Source organism: Acromyrmex echinatior, chromosome 2 (assembly GCF_024713525.1).
Source record: "Acromyrmex echinatior isolate Ae372 chromosome 2, ASM2471352v2, whole genome shotgun sequence".
Lineage (NCBI taxonomy): Eukaryota > Metazoa > Arthropoda > Insecta > Hymenoptera > Formicidae > Acromyrmex > Acromyrmex echinatior.
Window position 1 is genome coordinate 16,124,420 of NC_141853.1, and position 19,000 is coordinate 16,143,419.

The 19,000-nt window shown below is 36.8% G+C and overlaps 1 protein-coding gene across 5 annotated transcripts in view; it reads right to left on the reverse strand.

Annotated features, from left to right (window-relative positions):
- Positions 1-483: 483 nt before the first annotated feature.
- Positions 484-19,000, reverse strand: part of LOC105151641 (protein FAM135A) — a 31,931-nt gene continuing 13,414 nt past the window's right edge. For 2 of the 5 annotated variants that reach the window (XM_087416677.1, XM_087416678.1), the window contains exons 2-17: positions 14,460-14,716; positions 14,250-14,326; positions 13,619-13,880; positions 12,828-12,962; positions 12,675-12,704; positions 12,079-12,163; positions 11,737-11,931; positions 11,537-11,671; positions 11,156-11,396; positions 10,237-10,917; positions 9,145-10,097; positions 8,243-9,036; positions 7,336-7,651; positions 6,377-6,626; positions 6,062-6,289; positions 484-5,916 (exon numbers count right to left, since the gene is read on the reverse strand). In XM_087416677.1, coding sequence (XP_087272803.1) covers positions 5,711-5,916; positions 6,062-6,289; positions 6,377-6,626; positions 7,336-7,651; positions 8,243-9,036; positions 9,145-10,097; positions 10,237-10,917; positions 11,156-11,396; positions 11,537-11,671; positions 11,737-11,931; positions 12,079-12,163; positions 12,675-12,704; positions 12,828-12,962; positions 13,619-13,880; positions 14,250-14,326; positions 14,460-14,536 — 4,665 coding nt within the window. In that variant the 5' untranslated portion in view covers positions 14,537-14,716 and the 3' untranslated portion in view covers positions 484-5,710. The remainder of the gene's footprint in view (positions 5,917-6,061; positions 6,290-6,376; positions 6,627-7,335; positions 7,652-8,242; positions 9,037-9,144; positions 10,098-10,236; positions 10,918-11,155; positions 11,397-11,536; positions 11,672-11,736; positions 11,932-12,078; positions 12,164-12,674; positions 12,705-12,827; positions 12,963-13,618; positions 13,881-14,249; positions 14,327-14,459; positions 14,717-19,000) is intronic. The other 3 variants (XM_087416679.1, XM_011065471.2, XM_087416680.1) reach the window with 3 other exon arrangements.

The following is a 19,000-nucleotide window of genomic DNA, read 5'->3' on the forward strand; positions in this document are numbered from 1 at the left end:
CTCGCGGAGCAATGTTGTTATTTTTTATGAATACGTCTTTATTCGCAATATATCTTAATGTCGCAATTTTTGTTCGAGATTCACATGTATCTGTTATTTTAAGTCAATTAAATCGATCTCTTTAAGTGAAATGATGTTCCTTCATTGTATTTCGTTGATTTCGTAATAATCGCACATTTACCGTATATTAGATATTCTTAACTGAATATCCTGTGAATTAAATTCTCGATTGATTACTCTTATCGGGTAAGGTAAATACACATTCGTTAATGAATAATAATAATAATAATATGTAATGTATGGCTTGAGATTTTTTATTAATCTATCTCTCATTTTATATATATATGTAGATTTATTCATTTTTTTGTATACTCATATGTTATGTATAGTGTATACATTGTTACTTCTTCATTGGTGTTTCTCTTTTAAAGACAATTATGTCTTCCTGTTGACGCTTTTTTATTCTCCTTTTTTCTTTCGCTCTCTCTCTCTCTCTCTCTCTCTCTCTCTCTCTCTCTCTCTCTCTCTCACTCTCTCTCTTTCTCTTTTTTCCTCTTACACTTTTTCTTTCTCGCAAGTGATTCGATTGAGGATTACATGACGCTTGTTTTCAAACCCAGCTGTACGATATGCTTAATAATCGTGATACGAATAAGCTATGTAGCGAGTTTTCTTTTTTAAATATCAATGAATGCTTCGATGCACGCTTCAAAGTGGAAAAAGGGTATCGTTGTCGGACTGGCAATTTCTGCTTTTGGCACTACCTTGGCATTTAACTTTTAAAAATCACTTTGAAATTCACTATTTTTAAATTTACAGTTCTTCGATTTCTTTGATTTCTTTTATTTTTTTTAGAGAAGAAGATAAATATGAGAATATAGAAATTTGAAAAATATATTTAATTTTTTAATTGTCAAAAAAATATAAATATTTAAATTATGCAATTTATATATTATAATTCGTTTTAAAAATGAAGTTCAAAATATAAATTTTATATGCATAATTAATGAAATTAAATATCGTATAATAATGTTAAAAAAAAAAAATAAATGTCTTATCTAATAAAGTTTTCTACTCTGTATTAATTTATATTTCTATCTATTTATCTTTAATTTCTTTGTATCTAAATTTTAATTTCTCATCACCTCCGAAGAGTGCTTGGTTAGTCCGATGAGAGCAGAATTGCTCAATATTTAAGATTTCATTCTGAATTGTTCATTCATTGTCTCCAGAGGCCATATAATTTATTAAAGAAATCTCGCTACGCACTCAAGCCGTCCAGCTAGGATGGCGCCATAGGGTGAAGGAAAGGAATGATACAAAATACACGAATCGTAAATTACGCAAGGACATACCCACCAAAAATGCAACAATGATTTTATGTCCTTGAAATAGTTTTAGTTAGCCTGGAGAAAATCTTTCTAAAATATATCGAGAAACGGAACGTGGAAATTTGATCGATCGCGATCCCGATCATCATTGATCCGATTATGTTCCTATCGTTCCCTGATAAATCTCTAAAAAATTGTTGCCTTAGGTAGTAAGATAAAAACTTAAGTTTATATGACGAGAGTACAAAATTATAATTATCGCGGTTAGAGCGTGCTGAATTAATTACAATGTAAAACGACGATATAACTGAGCAAATAATAGAATAAACAATGAAAATTCTTTTTGATCCACGTTCCCCGTGATAGAGCAAATCGAAAAGCTTTTCAGGATCTCTGAAGCTCCGTTTCCCCATTTTCCATAGTTCGTAATTTCCTTTTCGCGCACGATTTGTAACGCGTTATTGATAACAGACAAAGAGAGAAGATGACCGGTCTTTCTCGCAATCGATACATGACGCACGTAAACGTCATCGGTGAGATTTATTCGTAGTTGAGGGAACAACATGTATACGGCGATTTACCTGATAAACGTGTCGCTGCGGAGTAAAAATTTGATTAAAGAGACAGTCACAACATGAATTTTTTACTCATATACACATTCGTCACGTTCATTGATGGCACACGAACGTCATAAATCTTTAAAAGAGATCGTCAAATGTAGACAAACATAACTCTCAATTCTAAATTGTGATTAATATTGTACGGTTATTTAATGTCAATTTAAAATTTCCTATGTCAAATAAATTTTACGTGATAAATTATAGGGAAACATTTTGATACACGTATGAAGTGCTTCGAGATCGATTTCTCAAAAATGTCGGAGACAATATTTGGAAGATTCTGAAAATTATCATATTCTATAGATACTCAGAATAAATACTCGAAATTCAGAAGATAGATTGTTATTAATGATGGACTTGATAAAATAATATACCAATTACGACATATCATAAAGAAAGTTGTATGCATCAGCAAGTATAATTTTACATCACACTAAAATAGAATTGTTATCAAGGTATATTGAGATACTAATATAAAGTTTCGAAAACGTTTTTCCTAATAATCAATTATATTTATAAATGATGTTTTTGTAAATTATTATCATTTTAATCTATGACTTCAAATATTTTTACGGAAATAAAAAGAAAATAGATAATTTTCAAAATCTGTGGAAAAAAAATCAATATCTGTCAAAATCTGTCAAAATTTTCTGTCTCAATATTAAAAAGATAAGATTATTGAACATCCAGGAAAATAATTTATTTAGTTTTAATATTAAACAGAGAGAATTAGATGTGACATGCGATTTTTGCACATATGTCATAAACTTTCTTTTAGTCTGATGCAAAGTTGCACTTGTTCGTATAACTTTTCACCATTTTACGATTACCAGATTAGAACGATTGCAACAACATATACGATTGTAGTATACATGTTAACGGTAATCGTTTCATGACAATACACGTAAACATAGATACATACGTTTCTTACGTATGTAAATGGCTTACACTGGATGATACGAGTGATACGGATTTACATGCGATACGATATTACTCGCATATAGAGAGCCGATGTATGATCCATATGATTTGTTTTTAACACATATGTTACGATAGAATTGTTGTAAAAATTATTATTTTCTACTATGCGCGTGTCTGCACTTGGGACAATTTGTTATTTGTGTGCTCAGAGATTTGTAACGCGAGAAAATTATGGAGTGGAAAATTATAAAGGGCTATCCGTCATATACATGCGTTTATTTGCAAACACGTGTCCTATAAAATACAAACGCAAAACATACTCATTTACAACCGTAAACGAAATAGTTAGAATGAAATATGCGATAATGTTGATCGAAAACTCGCGGTAAGTCTCTAATCTCTTTACTTTTAAAAATAATGGTTTCTGGAATATAATAGCTTTCGTTATGACTTTCCACTCCATAATTGTTAATGCGCGATAAAATGGGTGTCTCGTATTTCAGCTTTCGATTTATAACGACTGCAATGTATTATGGATACATATAGTTTATATATACATTCGCGAATATCGTTTACAGAATATCGGCTTATTAATATTATTTTATACATCGCTTCACAAATAGGGACATGTAATGGACATATCGTGTTCGTTAAAAATGTTAAATGCACATTTGTATAATGCACAATATAAACATCTAACATATATTTATTTGATTTCTCAAAATTCCTATTCTTCCACAAAAAATGTTTCCATGACTGCTAAAATACGAGACGTCATTTTTCGCGCTGAAGTGCTATATGATCATACGTCGCAGCTTGATACGCAGAGCATCAGAAATTTATCCTTGAATTTTAATGATAAAATCTTTGGTAAATTTAAATTCTATTTCTCAAGGATAGCATCATTTGTTACATTTGAATATTTAATATTAAACATTTGGATATAATTAGATAAATTAAAATTTTGATATAAATAAAATGGATAAAAAAATCTGTTTATCTTCTCTGTATTATTACGTGACAGATTTAAGATCTAAAAACAATTCTTTGTAATTATCGTTAACAAAATATTACTCTACACACACATTACCAAAAAGTGTTTATTTCGAATGAATTTATTATTAAAATTAAGGTCAATTCTTCCGGAACGCCCTGTAGATTTTAAGGTGACAAAAGTCGAACCCGCATTTATACGATGACTCGATCTTGATAGTGATAACACTCGCGGACGCTTTCGCGTTTGTTACCCTTTGATTACGATTAATATAATTTTCTTTTAATCTTTTTTTTGCTTTTCATTGATAGATTGTTCTGAGCAATTGAGATCTAGCATTGGAGGGATTTCATATACCTGAAACGTTAGTCACTCTTGTCGTATCACCGCGTCCGTTTCGCACCCTGGATGCTCTCCTCTGCCGCGTTTCAGGGCGCGAGTCCTCATTTCACTGCACTGAAATCACACTGGGGATCCGTTCGTACGAGACGTTGATGAAATCCGTTACCGCATCTCTCTCGAATCCTCTCGTTGACTCTGATAACGCTGATTAACGTCCTATCGACGTTCCATCATCCTCAATCTTTTTACTCTACTCTTTTTTTTTTGCCTAATCATTTTCTCTTTTAGATATTTTTCTCTCTTTCTCGTTCTATCTCCCTTTTTTTCTCTCAGCATCGTACTCGGCTCTCATCCATCCGCTCTTCGCACTCATCGCATTCAGCATTCACACTTATCTGAGGATAACAATTGACATACGTTTCGTAACTTTCCTATACGACTAGACAATGTGTCGTTGCATTGTCTTATACTTTTATTATTTTATTTATATTATCTATTAATATTATTATTTTTGCTCTCCTTAATGCGTGGCTGTACATTATAGTGAATTGATTCAGTAACAGAGCCTTTGCTCGTTGAAGTTTCGTTTCCTTTCTTTTTAAAAAACGTACATTCTCGAATTTAATCGCTGGTATGGTTGCGTCGATGAATAATTTTCGTCCCTTTTTCTTCTACGATCGCGATTCGTTTTTTCGCGACGATGTTGATGAAGCTGAATGTATCCGGCGATCTTGTCGTATCCCTGCATAATTGCTTTACGCTAGGCCTAACGCGCTGATCAGGTTTCGTTTCAATTTTTCCTTTTTCGAATATGTAAAACTTTGGAGTACGTTCGATCATTCATGTACATCACATCACTTACAGCAGTGGTGTGCATGACATGCAGGAATCTTCCAAGCATATATACTTAATTTTTCGCACTATTTTGCATCTTTTCTGTGTTTTCTTATCTTCTTCCATCTTTTTGGTCAATATCACTACTACTACTACCACCACCACCACCATCATCATCACCATCACTAGAATAGGTCCGTTTCACGGCAAACTACAGGTCCATTCAATTCGAATGCCCACAGAGCGAATTCTCGATGAAGCGTTGCGGGAATGAAACCGAAATTCGACCGTCAATGATAAATACGCGCGACTTTTTCGCATCCGTGATATATAATCGGTATCAAGTGACACGAGAACCTAACGAACGTTTCAATACTAAAATCGACGACGGCGTGCACCGCGTGCACGTTTTCGTGTAAAAAAGATCGGATTGCCTCGCTTCAAAATCCCGTTCGTTTCTTTGGAAGAAGACTGCTAAGCGAAGAGAAAAAGCGAGGCAACGCTGGACAGGACGTCTATAATATACTTTAATCACGGAATGATCGAAGATGTCGCGGAGAATGCGACGCTTTCCGAGTCCGCGTTCGAGTTCTCCTGTTTCTTTCTTTTTTTTTTTTTTATTAGCTACAGTTAATTTATTTCTTTGTGTGTGCTAGACTGTTCTTTCCTTATCTGAAATATTTCAGTCCCGCGACCAGCAGGAATTTCTCGATGAAAAGCTCGGAATCGAGGACGGCGATATGCGCGGCTCGGCCTATCAGGGCGTTCGCCGTCGGCGGTAAAGCGTGATGCACGTCGTATCTGACGAGACTGACGCCGGGCGCCGACATCACAGGATATAGAATGTTGTGCACCATCTCACGATATGCGGCACCTGAAAGAATCAAGCGAAAGTCCGAATTAATAGTAGTTCAATCATTAATTAATTGAACGGTTTTATTCAATTAATTGAATAAAAAATTAATCTTAATAAAAAACAAATCATGCAAAATAAAATAATCCGCGCTTAAATTTGATACCTTGATCCGTCGGATCTCGTACGGCAGCCTTGCAGAGCTCGATTCGGGCAGAGTGCAAAGGTACATATCGATCCTGGGCGCTGCCGCACAGCAAGACGTGTTTGAACTTCTGCAGATTGCTCTTCTGGCTCAAACGGAACATGAAGGAGCGTCTCACGTCCGATGAATCTTTCATGGCCAGTTGTAGCAAAGATCCGGACTTCTTCCACTTCTGCATGAACCACATACCTATGTAAATTGATGACAAAGCGAAAATTACACTCGAGATCCAGGCTTTCCCAACATCAAACGGTGCATCGAAGGTATTAGGCTTACCTGCGTTCACCAAACCGCTTGTGTTGTAAAGAGTACCCAAGTGTGGTCCGCTTAAGCTGAGGAAGGTGTGTAGACGTGAAAGTAGTGGACGCAGCTGCGGTCTCGTCAGGGCACTCCGGATAATTATGGTCCCAAGAGAATGCCCGATAAAACTCACCTTTCTCGGATTCAAGCCCGATGACTCAATATGATAGAGAATTTCGGACACTAATCGGTCAGTCATCGTTTCGAAGTCGGAAAAGGTGTCTCCCTTTCGTACAATACAAGCATAACAATTCATTATTACAGATAATTCTGGACTCTTAGAAAGTTTTTTAGAATTTGTAAATAATAGTTATTAACTTATTCATTAAACATTTACACATCATTGAGTTAAACTTAAAATGCGTTTGTAACATAGAAAGAATTGGTGCAATTAATTAATCTTACTAAAATCAGTACTCTGAATGCTAATTAATAAATTAATTGCAAACGTTTCAAACTCTAGATTTGAATCCATCACAGTGCGAAAGTCAAGCACAAACTACAGTCATTAGTAGTTCTTAACTTAATTCCGCAGTGAGAAAGACTCGAATTCAGAGAATCGAAACGTTTGTAGTTAACTTCGTTGACAAGTACATTCCAATTATTTGTAAATTATATCTCATCGCCTTATAAATATACATATAATTTACGCACTCACAATCAAAGAAGCTCATATAGACATTTTACTTATATTTAATTTTATATTATTCTTGAAGCTATAAAACTATTTTAATTTTTTTTATTGAAACTTATTGGCTACGTTCAGCAGACTTAACAATTGAATAAGTTGCTAGCTGCTATTGATTGTATTAGATCTAATTGGATGATCTAAAAGAATACATCAATAACAGCGAGCGTTCACTCAATTGTTAGGTCTGCTAAACGCAACCAACGTTTTGATAATTTTTCGAGGCTATTATCCAGATGTAATTTACCTGATTTCTTTCGGACATCAAAAAATCCAAGTGCGCCCCAGGCAGACCCAGTTCCAAGTACGTCTTGACGAGACGGAGATCGGCGGCATTACCGTCAAGACCGTGGACGCATATGATAAGGTGCACTCCTTCCGGCGAGAAGAGTCGATATTCATCGCTGATGTGGAAGTACGGCAGGGTCGAGGCCAGGGTCGGATAATCACTAAGAGGCACATTGGATCTTAATGGTTGAACCGACGGCGAGGAATTCAGAAGGTCACCGTATCCGAGGGAATAGGCACGTTTATGTAAATGCAACTGTGCTTCCTCGTGTTCTCTAGAGGAGGATAAGGTAGACAGAGAAGAGAACTTAACTATGAAAGACAGACGGAACAACGCAAAAGCGAAATGCAAACGGCATTTAGCACTCTTAAGAAAGCGGAAGCGAAATCTCAAGAAGCATCGTCGCATTTGTATCGAGAAATAATGCAACAAGAAAAGAAAGAAAAAACAGAGTGAAAGCCAATATCCACACAACGTAATTCAAAGTTGCTGATTGATTAGTTGCCAAATTTTTAGAATACTGTATATTCTATTTTTAAGTATTGGGTGGATCCATATATTCGTTCGGTTTTTGTTAGTAGTGCAAAAACGGAGAATCATATCATTGATTAAAATTCATTCTTTGTATGAAAAAAATTTGTTTCATTTTACCTTCAAAACCGAACGAATATATGGATCCATCCAATACATTGTTCAGATTTTCTAAAGTTCGGTTAATAAAAAAACAACAATTGAGCTAAACGATTTAAGCTTCACACATTATTTGATTCACAACTTCAAATCTAGCTCCATGAATATTAAGCTTAAGGAAGCAGTTCTGATTGGGTGGGCTGTCCGCGTTATTATACGTGAAAATTTGGCACACCTGTAGATCTTGCCCGAGAAGCTCATTTGCCTTTTAAACTCCTCTTTGCATTTCTTGAAATTGATGAAATCATCCTGCGTAGACTGCAACAACTCCTTGCCCTCCTGATAACAGTCCAAACAAATGTCCCTGGCGCCATAGACGCCCTCCCTGTCTCGATCCCGGTTTCGTTGCGGACTGCAGGGTGCTGTTTTGTTTTGTTTCGGACTCCTGGTCTGTTTTACCGTTTCATACACGTGATAGAGTGGATTATCGATCGGTGCCGGTGGATCACGAAACTCTTCAGGAGGCGGTGGCTCGTCCTGGAACATCTTTGGCGGCGGTAGTCGCACCTCTTCGTACGAGTGCTCTTCCACACTCTCTTTCGTGACGAGAGGACGATCCTTGCGTGGCACGATCTTTGATAGTTTCTGCCGCAGCTGCTCGCTCGAGAGCTTGGCTTGATTACGACGCTGCTCCGAGCTGGAGGTGTCGCCGCTACTGACCCAACCGGAACATTCGGATGTTAGGTTGCTCGAGCTCGAGCTCGGCGTGGGACTGCTAGGTCTGGTGGACGGTGGACTGAGAAGATGTGGTATGATCGGCAAATTGTTGCTTAAGTTGTCCTTGCTGTCACGTATCGGCATGCAGGGCAAAGAGACTGCGCTGCGTGGCACGACTACTTTATTTTGAGCTACCGGTACGCTGGCGCATCGCAATCTTTTCACATTCGGCGGAGGTACCCCGAAGCTCGACGTGTCCGACGGCGTGCCATTGGTCGTTGGTGCCTCCATGGGCGATTTTATGGGTTCCATCTAAATAGTAAGAATATAGAAAATATTAAAATATAAATTAAATTAAACAATAAATAAAATTTAATACACTTTTTTGTGTTATCTTTTGGTAATAAATTGTCATGTTACCTTCAGGATAATTTTATTATTGTTCTCCACTTCGAGGACGCTCGCAGTCGTTGAAGAAGAATGACGGTATTTAGGTAAAGGGGCGACAGCAGGATCTTGATATGCCGGAGGTGGTGGTGCCGGTTTTCTGTTTTTATGATTGCACTTTCTCTCACTTTTGTGGTTGCTCTCTTCTACCGGATGATCCGTATCAAGGACGGGTGCTGAGTGCGGTCTTCTGTTGTGTTTGTCTTTCCTTCTCTCGCGAGACTCTTTCTTTGATTCCGGTTTCAGGGCTATTACTTCGTAAATTGGTTCTTGAACCTCCGCGTTCTTCTTCTCGGTCTGACCGCGTCGTTGCTTCTCCTCGTTGTAATTCTGGGTTACGCCATTGCGAGGCGACTTGACCGGTCGTTCTGTTCTTCTTCGAGTCGGTCGATCTCGCCGAAAGTCACAGCACTCATTGCGCTCCACGTCGTCGAGCAATCGTTCCGTACTTTTCGGCCTCTTCGGCTTGTCCTCGTTGCGATTTCTTCCGCTAGTGTTGCCGTTTGTGCGATAGAAAAATGAATCCGTAGTAGCATAATAATTGGATTTCTTGCTCGCAGAATCCGCCAGATGCAAGTGGCTACTGGTCAACGCGCTGCCATTCATGCACTCTGGTATCTCTGGGCGGCTTCTTTGCGTCATCGATGTTTTACCGAGTGTATGATATCTGCGACTTTCAACGCCATTCATTTGATTGTACTTGCCTGTCTGATGTCCAGATTTTCTGGAATTTCCTCGATAAGTAACTCTATCCAATGTCGCTGTATGCAGCGGCTGTGGATCCTGTAGAAAGTCACCGTTTATGCTTGCCTTGGCGGATAGAAAGCTACTTTGGTCGTTTGTGGTCGTTGGCAGCGGTTGGCGAGTTCCCAGGCGATGACTTCGTGGCTCCAGTCGTATTCTCCTGGTATCGAGAGAATGATAATCTATACAAAACAAATAACAAACAATCATATCAATCACAAAAATATTAATTCGTTTTCAAGATTTTTTTAAATATTAATTCATCGATATTATTCTATCAATACTATTTTGTTTTAAAACTTTAGATATATTTTATCGTACCTTCTATCGTATTTGCTGGCTTGCTGTCCGCCAAACAATCGGACAATTGACTAAGGTCCAAGGCGCCCGCGTACGTTGGCACAGCAAGATTCTGATCGCAGGATTTAGATGAAGGTCGATAACCAGGCAGTTGTCCACCGGGCGGCAACTCGGGAAACATCACCGCCAGAAGTGAGCTAATGGAAGAGGATTGATAATCGGACTGTTGTTGTTGCTGTCGGTTTGGTACCAGCATTTGCGTGGACTTGGCTCGAGGCAGAGGTATCACTGGCGTGGAACCGAGAGATGGGTTCGGCGCGGAACAAGCCTGCTGACGCGAGGGTGGGAAGAGGGTGCTAATGGACGGCACTGTCGATCTGGATTTCCCCCTGGAAGGAACCGTCGCGGGTGGCGTGACGTTTCGACCGCCGCCTCGCAGCCCCCGCGAGAACAATTGGGTCGACACGGATCTGGGTAAAGTTTTTGGCGATGTTCTAGGCTGCAGAGGTGCTGCTAGCTCGGGACCTAGCTGATCGAGTGACTTGCTGTGCCTCGCTGGAAGCGTGGAAGGCGTCAGTATGAGGCGAGCCTGGATCGATCCGATGTCTTGAGCTGCGCCTTCGCTCCTGGGCGACCAGATACCCATAGAGCGAGATTCGAGAATTGCAGCTATACCGCAACTGCAGTCGTCCATGCTAGGAACTAAAAAGAATATTTCGTATAAAGCTTCTAGTAAAAAATATATATCAGTATTCTAAAATTATTATTTATAATTTAAAATTATTCATATTACTTATTTGTGTATATACCACTTAATTAAAAAAAAAACACAAAATTGCATTATATTTTTATTTTTATTTATAGTCTGCTATGATTCAGACATATCGTAACATAATTTTAAGTCAATAAATATCATTGCGCATATATATATTGTACTCACCACTGTTTCTATGTCTCTGCTGCATATCAGCGTACTGATCTTCGAAAATCAAAGGCAACGAGTGAAGATCGCCGTCTACTTCCGGACAATGGACAGGTAACGGTGGCAACGATGCGAGATAACGCGATCTTCGAGCAGCCTCGCTTACCGCTTGATAAGACTGATAATTCGCGTCGTAACAGCCCGCTGCCGATGTTCTCGGGTTCTCTAATACAAAGAAACCCTCTGCGAACCGCTTCACCTACAAATTGATAATTAATTGCAAATAAATAAAACATCATGGAATACAAATGTATTCAGTTTAATATTAATATTTGAAAAATTTAGTTTATTGATAGTATTGTATAGTTTTAATCTGAATAATTTATAAGCTTTGCTTACTCTTAATTGATGATGAATTCGTGCTAAATGCTGATGAACCGCTTCTCGGCCAGAGAATGCTTCGAGGAAATGCTGCCAAAGAACGATATTTTGTGCGCAGAGTTGGGCTATGTCAGCCTCCTCAGTGTCCATCAACTGCATAAAACGGATTTAAAAAGCATTTGTTAAAAATTAAAAGCACAACATACAAAAACACAAACCTTCGTGATCTCTTTGTGCGTATTTTGTGCGAGTTCGAGCGCCCTTTGTTGCCAAGAGGGTAGAAGCCGTGCCAAGTCGGACAAATCGTTTAGTAAAGATTCCCTCGCGGCTAAGAGCAGTCTCGTGACTTCTTGTTGGACCAGTCTCGCGTGCTGTATCCTCGTCGTTGATCCGACGCATCTCGTAGTGGTCTCCTGAAACGATTCACTTATTACTAGAACTTTTATCATTAGGATTTATTGAATAATAAATGAATTATAAATGATGCATTGGATAATGAGTGTAATATTCATTCAATACTTATTTAGCGGCATCGTTATATACACTTTAAACAAACTCACGATATTTCCGAGAGTTGTCGCATTACTCTCGCCGTTCGCCGCGGATTGCTTAAATTGCAGCCAGGGTTTTCCGCTTCGTGGCGCACTGCAATCATAATTCGATACATTCTTTCTAAAACTTTTACAGTATACTCTTTGAAACTTTTAGAATTGTCATTCTGAAGAGTAAAATCTCTTTTTCAAGATTGATTTAATTTTTACTCTTTAGAGTGAGATTCCACTTCAAAGAATTTAGAGAATTGCTTTTTTAGAGACTGTTAATTTTTATGATAAATGTAATTAGAGTAGCATTTACTAAAGAATTTATTTAACTCGCCAGAATAGCGAAAAACAGACCGCGCGCGTAAATTATATTTTATCTGTTTATTTTTCAGACAAAATACATTACGATCATGTGTATCGCAATGTTCTTTAAAATTAAGCTTTTGAAATTGTGTGGGAGTCAATATAATCACTGCCTCGTAAATTCAAATTCAAGAACAAAGTTAGTTAGTTGAGGAATTCAGAAGTCGAGGAAGAAATAATAAATTGTGCTACTATACTCGCGCGAAAGTTCAACCAGTTCTGAGCTTCTTTCTAAAGTGTCAAGAACTCACCAACTCTGCACTACGTGCAGTATGCTCTTCCTACGTTCATCGAAGATGAAAACACACGGTCATAAAACAGAAAAAGAGGCTCTCGTGAGAGACAACGTCGATTATATGCCGGGTAGTATTTTGAGAATTATGAAATATAAGTACGTTACTGACTTGATGTAGGGTTGGTGAAGTGCCACGAGGCAGGCATGAATCGTAATCGACACCGCAGCAAGATGAAAATAATCAAAGAGCACTGGCAGATGATAGTGAAGGCCCTTCGTGGGTGTAAAGTTCAACTGCAACGCCCTGAAAAAGAACGTCCTATCGATCACGAACGACTCTATAATAGCGACTTTCAGTCGAAACTATCATCGATCAGTTCAGCCCAATTCCAAACAGGTTTGCGAACAAATATCCAACAGATGTCTGATAGATCTGTCTAAAACACGTTTGACAAATTACGTTATCTTTAAGAGGTCTTTTACGATGAGTGTCAGAAATTGCCCAGGAAAATTTTCAACATCGTTATTAAGTTCGCGTCAGTTTTATCTATCTACCCGAAGAAAACTTAGGAACGTTATTAATGTTATTATAATGTACCATAAAAATGAATGAGTGAGAGTTTTTATTTTATTTTACAAAAATTCTTTTCGTGTTTTGATGCTATCAGATATATAATTACCCAACATTAGAAAACCCAATATTAGAAAATAACTGAAGTAAATGCTCTAATTGTGTTAACTCATTTTACTTTTTCGTAAATTTCAAATTGATCCATCTTATTGTCATTAATTTATTCTTTTGTAAATATTCTTATGCCGTGAGAAAGGTCGCAAACAAGAGATAAGAATTGCGCGGCCGGCTGATTGCTCAGATTGCTCGCAATCCAACCCTTGCGTGTCCCTGCTGTCACTGCGGAAAAGGAATACATCGGCGTTCGTGTTAGATGGCAAGACGCTTACCTCGAGGACACGCAAGCCATGTTGCCCGGTTGCGTCGGCTCGCTGAACCATAGCTCGACGCCTAGATTAAAGTGGGTGCGCGACAGGGCCTCCTCAATCTTGTGACTATGTACGAGCACATGCGCTCGGAATAGTACAGAAGTGCCGAGTGTCACCTCCTCGTTCCTGTAGAGGATCTGAAAGCGCTTACTCGTGCCCGGCGCCTCCAGCGAGTCTGCAACACAACGGTGCGTGCCTCTCCATCGAATTCGACGTCGCTCGCCTCGGGGATAGATCGATCGATTGGGGTGAATGGATTCAGCAAGTACATTCGCGTGATATAACTGAGAACTTCGAATAGTCCGAAATACGATCGCGAGACGCACGTAAAAAATGGATATATCGAAACATAAAGAAAGAAAGATACATATGACTAGAAGGTTTTCATGATTCGATAATATTATTGAGGTATGCCTATCTATTGTATTTACTTTAGATAATTATTACTATTGATGAGAGGGGAGGGAGGAAAGGGGGAAAATCTTTTAAAACACTAAATGTAGTGACTGTACATGTAAGTTTAATATAGCATGCAAAATAAAATATCTGTATTACAGAAATAATTTTGATTTCTGATTATCGAAATGCTTACGATTTCGTGGTTGATTGACTTCCACTTTGACTGGTAACTTTGGCGATACTCTAAGAGCAGTTCGGATCTGGTAATATCTGTAAAAAAAAGTATACAGAGAATTCTCCTGTTAGACGATCAAACCAATCTTGGCGACCAATCGCAATCGCAATATTTTACGAAGATACGATGCGACGTTATACATCGAAAGATATGGAACGATAATCTCACCCGCGCTGGAAGAGATCGACATTGTAAAACTTGCAGAGCTCGAGGGAGAACTCGAGGGTGGCCTGTAAATCGCTCATCTCGATCCTCGCGATGGAAGGAACCACCCCCGTCCCGTGCTACCCTGGCACAGCCCCTAATCGCACGAAGACTGGCTTCGCCCAATACGATGACTTGCAAGCACGAAATTTTCAGGACCTTGCCGAACCTCTCGGTTCGCTCCAGCCATCTTGAGGAAGAATCTCAGCGCCAAAAATCTTCTGAAAATAATATACGAATTCTCGGTTTATACTAGATTAATGTGTAGCTGCTATCATAAAAAATGAAAGTTTTTTAAAAGATGAGTATTAAATATAACAGATATAACAGATATAAATATTAAAGACATAAGAATTATAAAAGAATTTGCAAAAAGAAGATTTTGCTAAAGTTTATCTAAAAATTTAGATAGATACAGATCTGAAAATAATTTTGTTGAACCATCAAAATAATTATTATTAATAATTATAGCAATGAATTTATCGTGTCGAACATAATTATTTTAGTTCAAATCTGTATCTAACCAAATTTTTATGTATTTCAATAAAACTGTTCTTTTTGTGGATGTAGGCATCATGTAGGCATTGGAATATTTCAGACATAATAATTATATGTATATAAAACAAAAAAGCGATTACATTACATAAATAAAATTATGTACTTTCAACGAGTTATTACATTATATTAATGTAACAATTGCAAAATGAAATCTATTTTGATAGTTTTCAATATAATAATTTATAATAATTGCTTTAATATTGACAAAAATGTAACGTCGCAAAAAATTTAATAGTTTGTCATTGTTAAAGACATTTAAGCACAAGCACGTTTCATATTTCAAGACATACGTTAGGAAGACCTATAGCCTATAACCATCTCGTTAAAGTTTCATCGTTTCTCGTATGATATTCGTCGTTCCACGGTGATAAAAACATGAACAGAAGCATGTCTACATGTTTGCGTATGTCATAAATAAATCGGTGACATCTAACTTGGGTGTAGCCAAATTTAGTCAGGAATAAACTTAGTCTCTTGGCCAATTAATTTCTAAGTGGATTATCACTATTTAGTTATATAGAATCTCAGATTGTAATAAGCACGTTGGTTGAGAGAACAACGACCGGACGTCATGTAGACGTGATCCGACAATGCCATGGCGCAGAGAGGGACAGAGCTTCAATAAACTCCTCTTTTTGCGTGTACAAATCGATATACCGAAGGCCGATGTAGTCTATCCGCTTTGATGTGTACGTAATGTTTATAGCGTGAAAAGTATTTCCCAGCATTTCATTGCCAAGGACGTTCAAAAGCATGCACGCGAATGCAATTATCCGAGTCCAGTTTGTTACTTTATTCCTGAAGAAGAGAAAGAAGAAGAGAAAGATCAATGGCTACATAGTTAAATTTTCTTAAGACACATTAAAGACACAATAAAGAAGCAATAATGTATCAAAAATTTAATAAAGGACTCTTAACTCTCAAAGAGATTTTTAATGAAAATTAAAGAATCATCAGCTATTAAGAAATTATATAAAGAACATGCATAGATTTTTAGATAATTTTAAATTAATATTTTTAATAGAAAAAGCATTTCAAGTTTACCGAAATATTTTAAAATGTTTTCGAAAATAGTGGTCCTTTATCACACTCTTAAAATATGAAATTAAAAAATCCAATAATACTTTTTCGAATATGTTTCATAAAATGTTTTATATTATTTTCGTATATATTCATTACATAGTTTGATTTTAGGATTATAGTTATTGCATCGTAAACTCTTGAAGCGTTTATTTCCATTTATTGTCTTCCATTATTTTGTTTTTTCAGTCCATATAAAAATATGTTGCAGTCTATTGCTGTGGGTAACATATTGCCGATATAAAACACTACATAAAAAAAAAAACGGCAACGATCGGATTATTTATGTATAATAACAACGTGCCAATGTATTAATCTCTCCCTCTTCCACCAGTCTAAGTTAATTAATTATTACGAGAAATACCAATAATGATATTGAAATATTATTTGCATAAGATTTCAATAAATAAACGAAGATATCGACGGATAATCCCCGATAAGCTAATCGACCCTGATAGACTTATGTTATCTGAGCGTTCCATTATGAATCTCATATATCCTTATGACTTTATCGATACGGATTATACGTGAACAATTGTTTCAACGCAACAATCTTCGACACGGGAAGCCATTCTGAACTGTGCTCAGGGGAAAACTTTCTTAATTTATGCTCATCGATATTCCCAAGGCCGATGTATTTTCTCGACGTGCACGACGGTGTTCACGATGCCGGAAAGTGCTTCTTGGCGAACGCACTCCATTGCCAAGGTCTGCTCAAAGGCCGCGTGCATTCGACCACTTCTTTCCATCGCTTTTAAAATAAGAAGATAGGCGACATCCTCTCAGCATGTCGACGCACTGGCAGCTCTTTTTTCCACAAATTCTTTTTTATGCAATAAGGAGGAAAGTACAGTGACATAGATTGATGTTTCTCGCATGGATAAAATTTTTTTTAAATTGAGAGAGCTTTGCGTCACAAATTTAAAAAATTATTTAAAAAATTCTACATTAAAAATTGATGTAAGAACGGCTTTGCGATCTTGACACGTGATCATCGTTCGCGTCACTGCCACGGCCGCTCGAAGGCATAGCTCAGAAGCCAGCTTTTCCGGTACATTTATCCAACCAGTGCGAAGATCAACGACTCTGATTTTCAGGCTAGAGTGGAATGTGAGAGGCGTCGCTACGATGGTACTTGTCGTCGTTCATCCAAGAAGAGAATTTGTACCTCCGAATTATTGTATAAATTGTACTATAACTCACTCTTGCGTTTAATTCCTAAAAACGATTTCTGAATTTCTTTTTTTTCGCGCGTTAAAAGAAATAAACTATAATGAAAAAAATGTGAGCTGTCTCTTTGCCACATCTAAAACTGCATAATCCTCTCGAGACAGGAAAAAATCCGGTTGGTGATCTATCATCTGCTATGCTAAAATGTGGAAAAGTTCGCTCTTCCTCTTCCCATAAACCGCAAAAGTCCGCGAGGTTGTTTCCAAGCTCCATCGTTGAAGTAAAGTCCGTGCAATAATTTAAAGGGTCGGATTTTCCCTAAGTCGCAACTCGCGGTAGAGGAAGAAGAGAGAAATGAACGCGGACTGCTGCTCATAGACAGCTGTGCTCTGCCACTTTTAACTTGGTCCACGTAATCCGGTTACGTGTGCATGTGTGTAACCGATGAAAAATAGCCGGGCGACATTGCGTGCATTCCTGAAATACTTTCCTGCCTCAGTAATGTCTATTTCTCGGCAAAAAAAAAAACACCAAATGATTAAACATTAAAAATAACAATGCACTTTATGGGATGCGTCTTTGCGCATATTCTTTAAAAATTTTATATATAAATAGAAATTTATAAATTATTTAAATATATCTTCCTCAATTTATTGTATATACATTATAATTATTATTTTTTAATAATTTATTAATAACGCATTACATAAAAAGCGAAATATTATTATATCTTTTTGTAATCTTCCTGTATTTTTCGTCAAAACATATTTATTATGTAATACGATTTTTGTAAACTTTTAAATCATATTATAAAAAAAGAAAGTTTTTATATATGTTCTTATGAAAAAAATATCCATATTCCATCCATTTCATCCTTTAATGCTTTTTGCATTACTACTATACTTCGGTCCACAAACGCGAGCTTCAAGTACGAGTCCATTGCTTTGATATGTTTTATAATATATGTTTTATTCGATTTATATGCACAATCTTTTACACAACTGTCACAGACATTTATCCGTCAACTCGTAATAATACGAATACAAAATCGCAGAGTGCAAAACTTTTTACAAGAAAAGTGATCTGGAAGAATTTAATTGTTTATTACGTATTTATATCTTCTCTTTATTCCAACTCTTATAAAGATAAGTAAAAAGTATAAATTTTTACAAAATTTTTACGAAACATACACGTGTGTTTGCTACATGGAAAGGATGTTTTGCTTATGTATCTAAAAATTTAGCTAAATACAGGTATGGAAATAATTTTGTTAGACCATCAAATTAATTATATACAAGAAACTCAAACTAGTGATCAAAATATCAACATTTTTTTGCATTGCTCATCATGTTGGACATTCCTACGTAATTTATTTTAATAATTCAATAAAATTATTTTTAGAACTGTGTCTAGCAAATTTTCTGCGAAGTATCATTCCAACAATTGCATTAATATCAATATTAACGTTAAGACAAAAAGAAATATATTTTGGAATATTAAAAAAGTATATATATTGAAGTACTTTATATATCATATTAGATCATTTTTTATACTTATATCACGCACATACATAAAAATAATTTAACACAACACAAATGTAAGTAAAGGGTGTGTCCGTATCCGAGTACATTAGCAAATGAATTTTTAATTAAAGATTCGCGTTACTGTATTTTTCTGCGAAAAAATATCATCGCTGC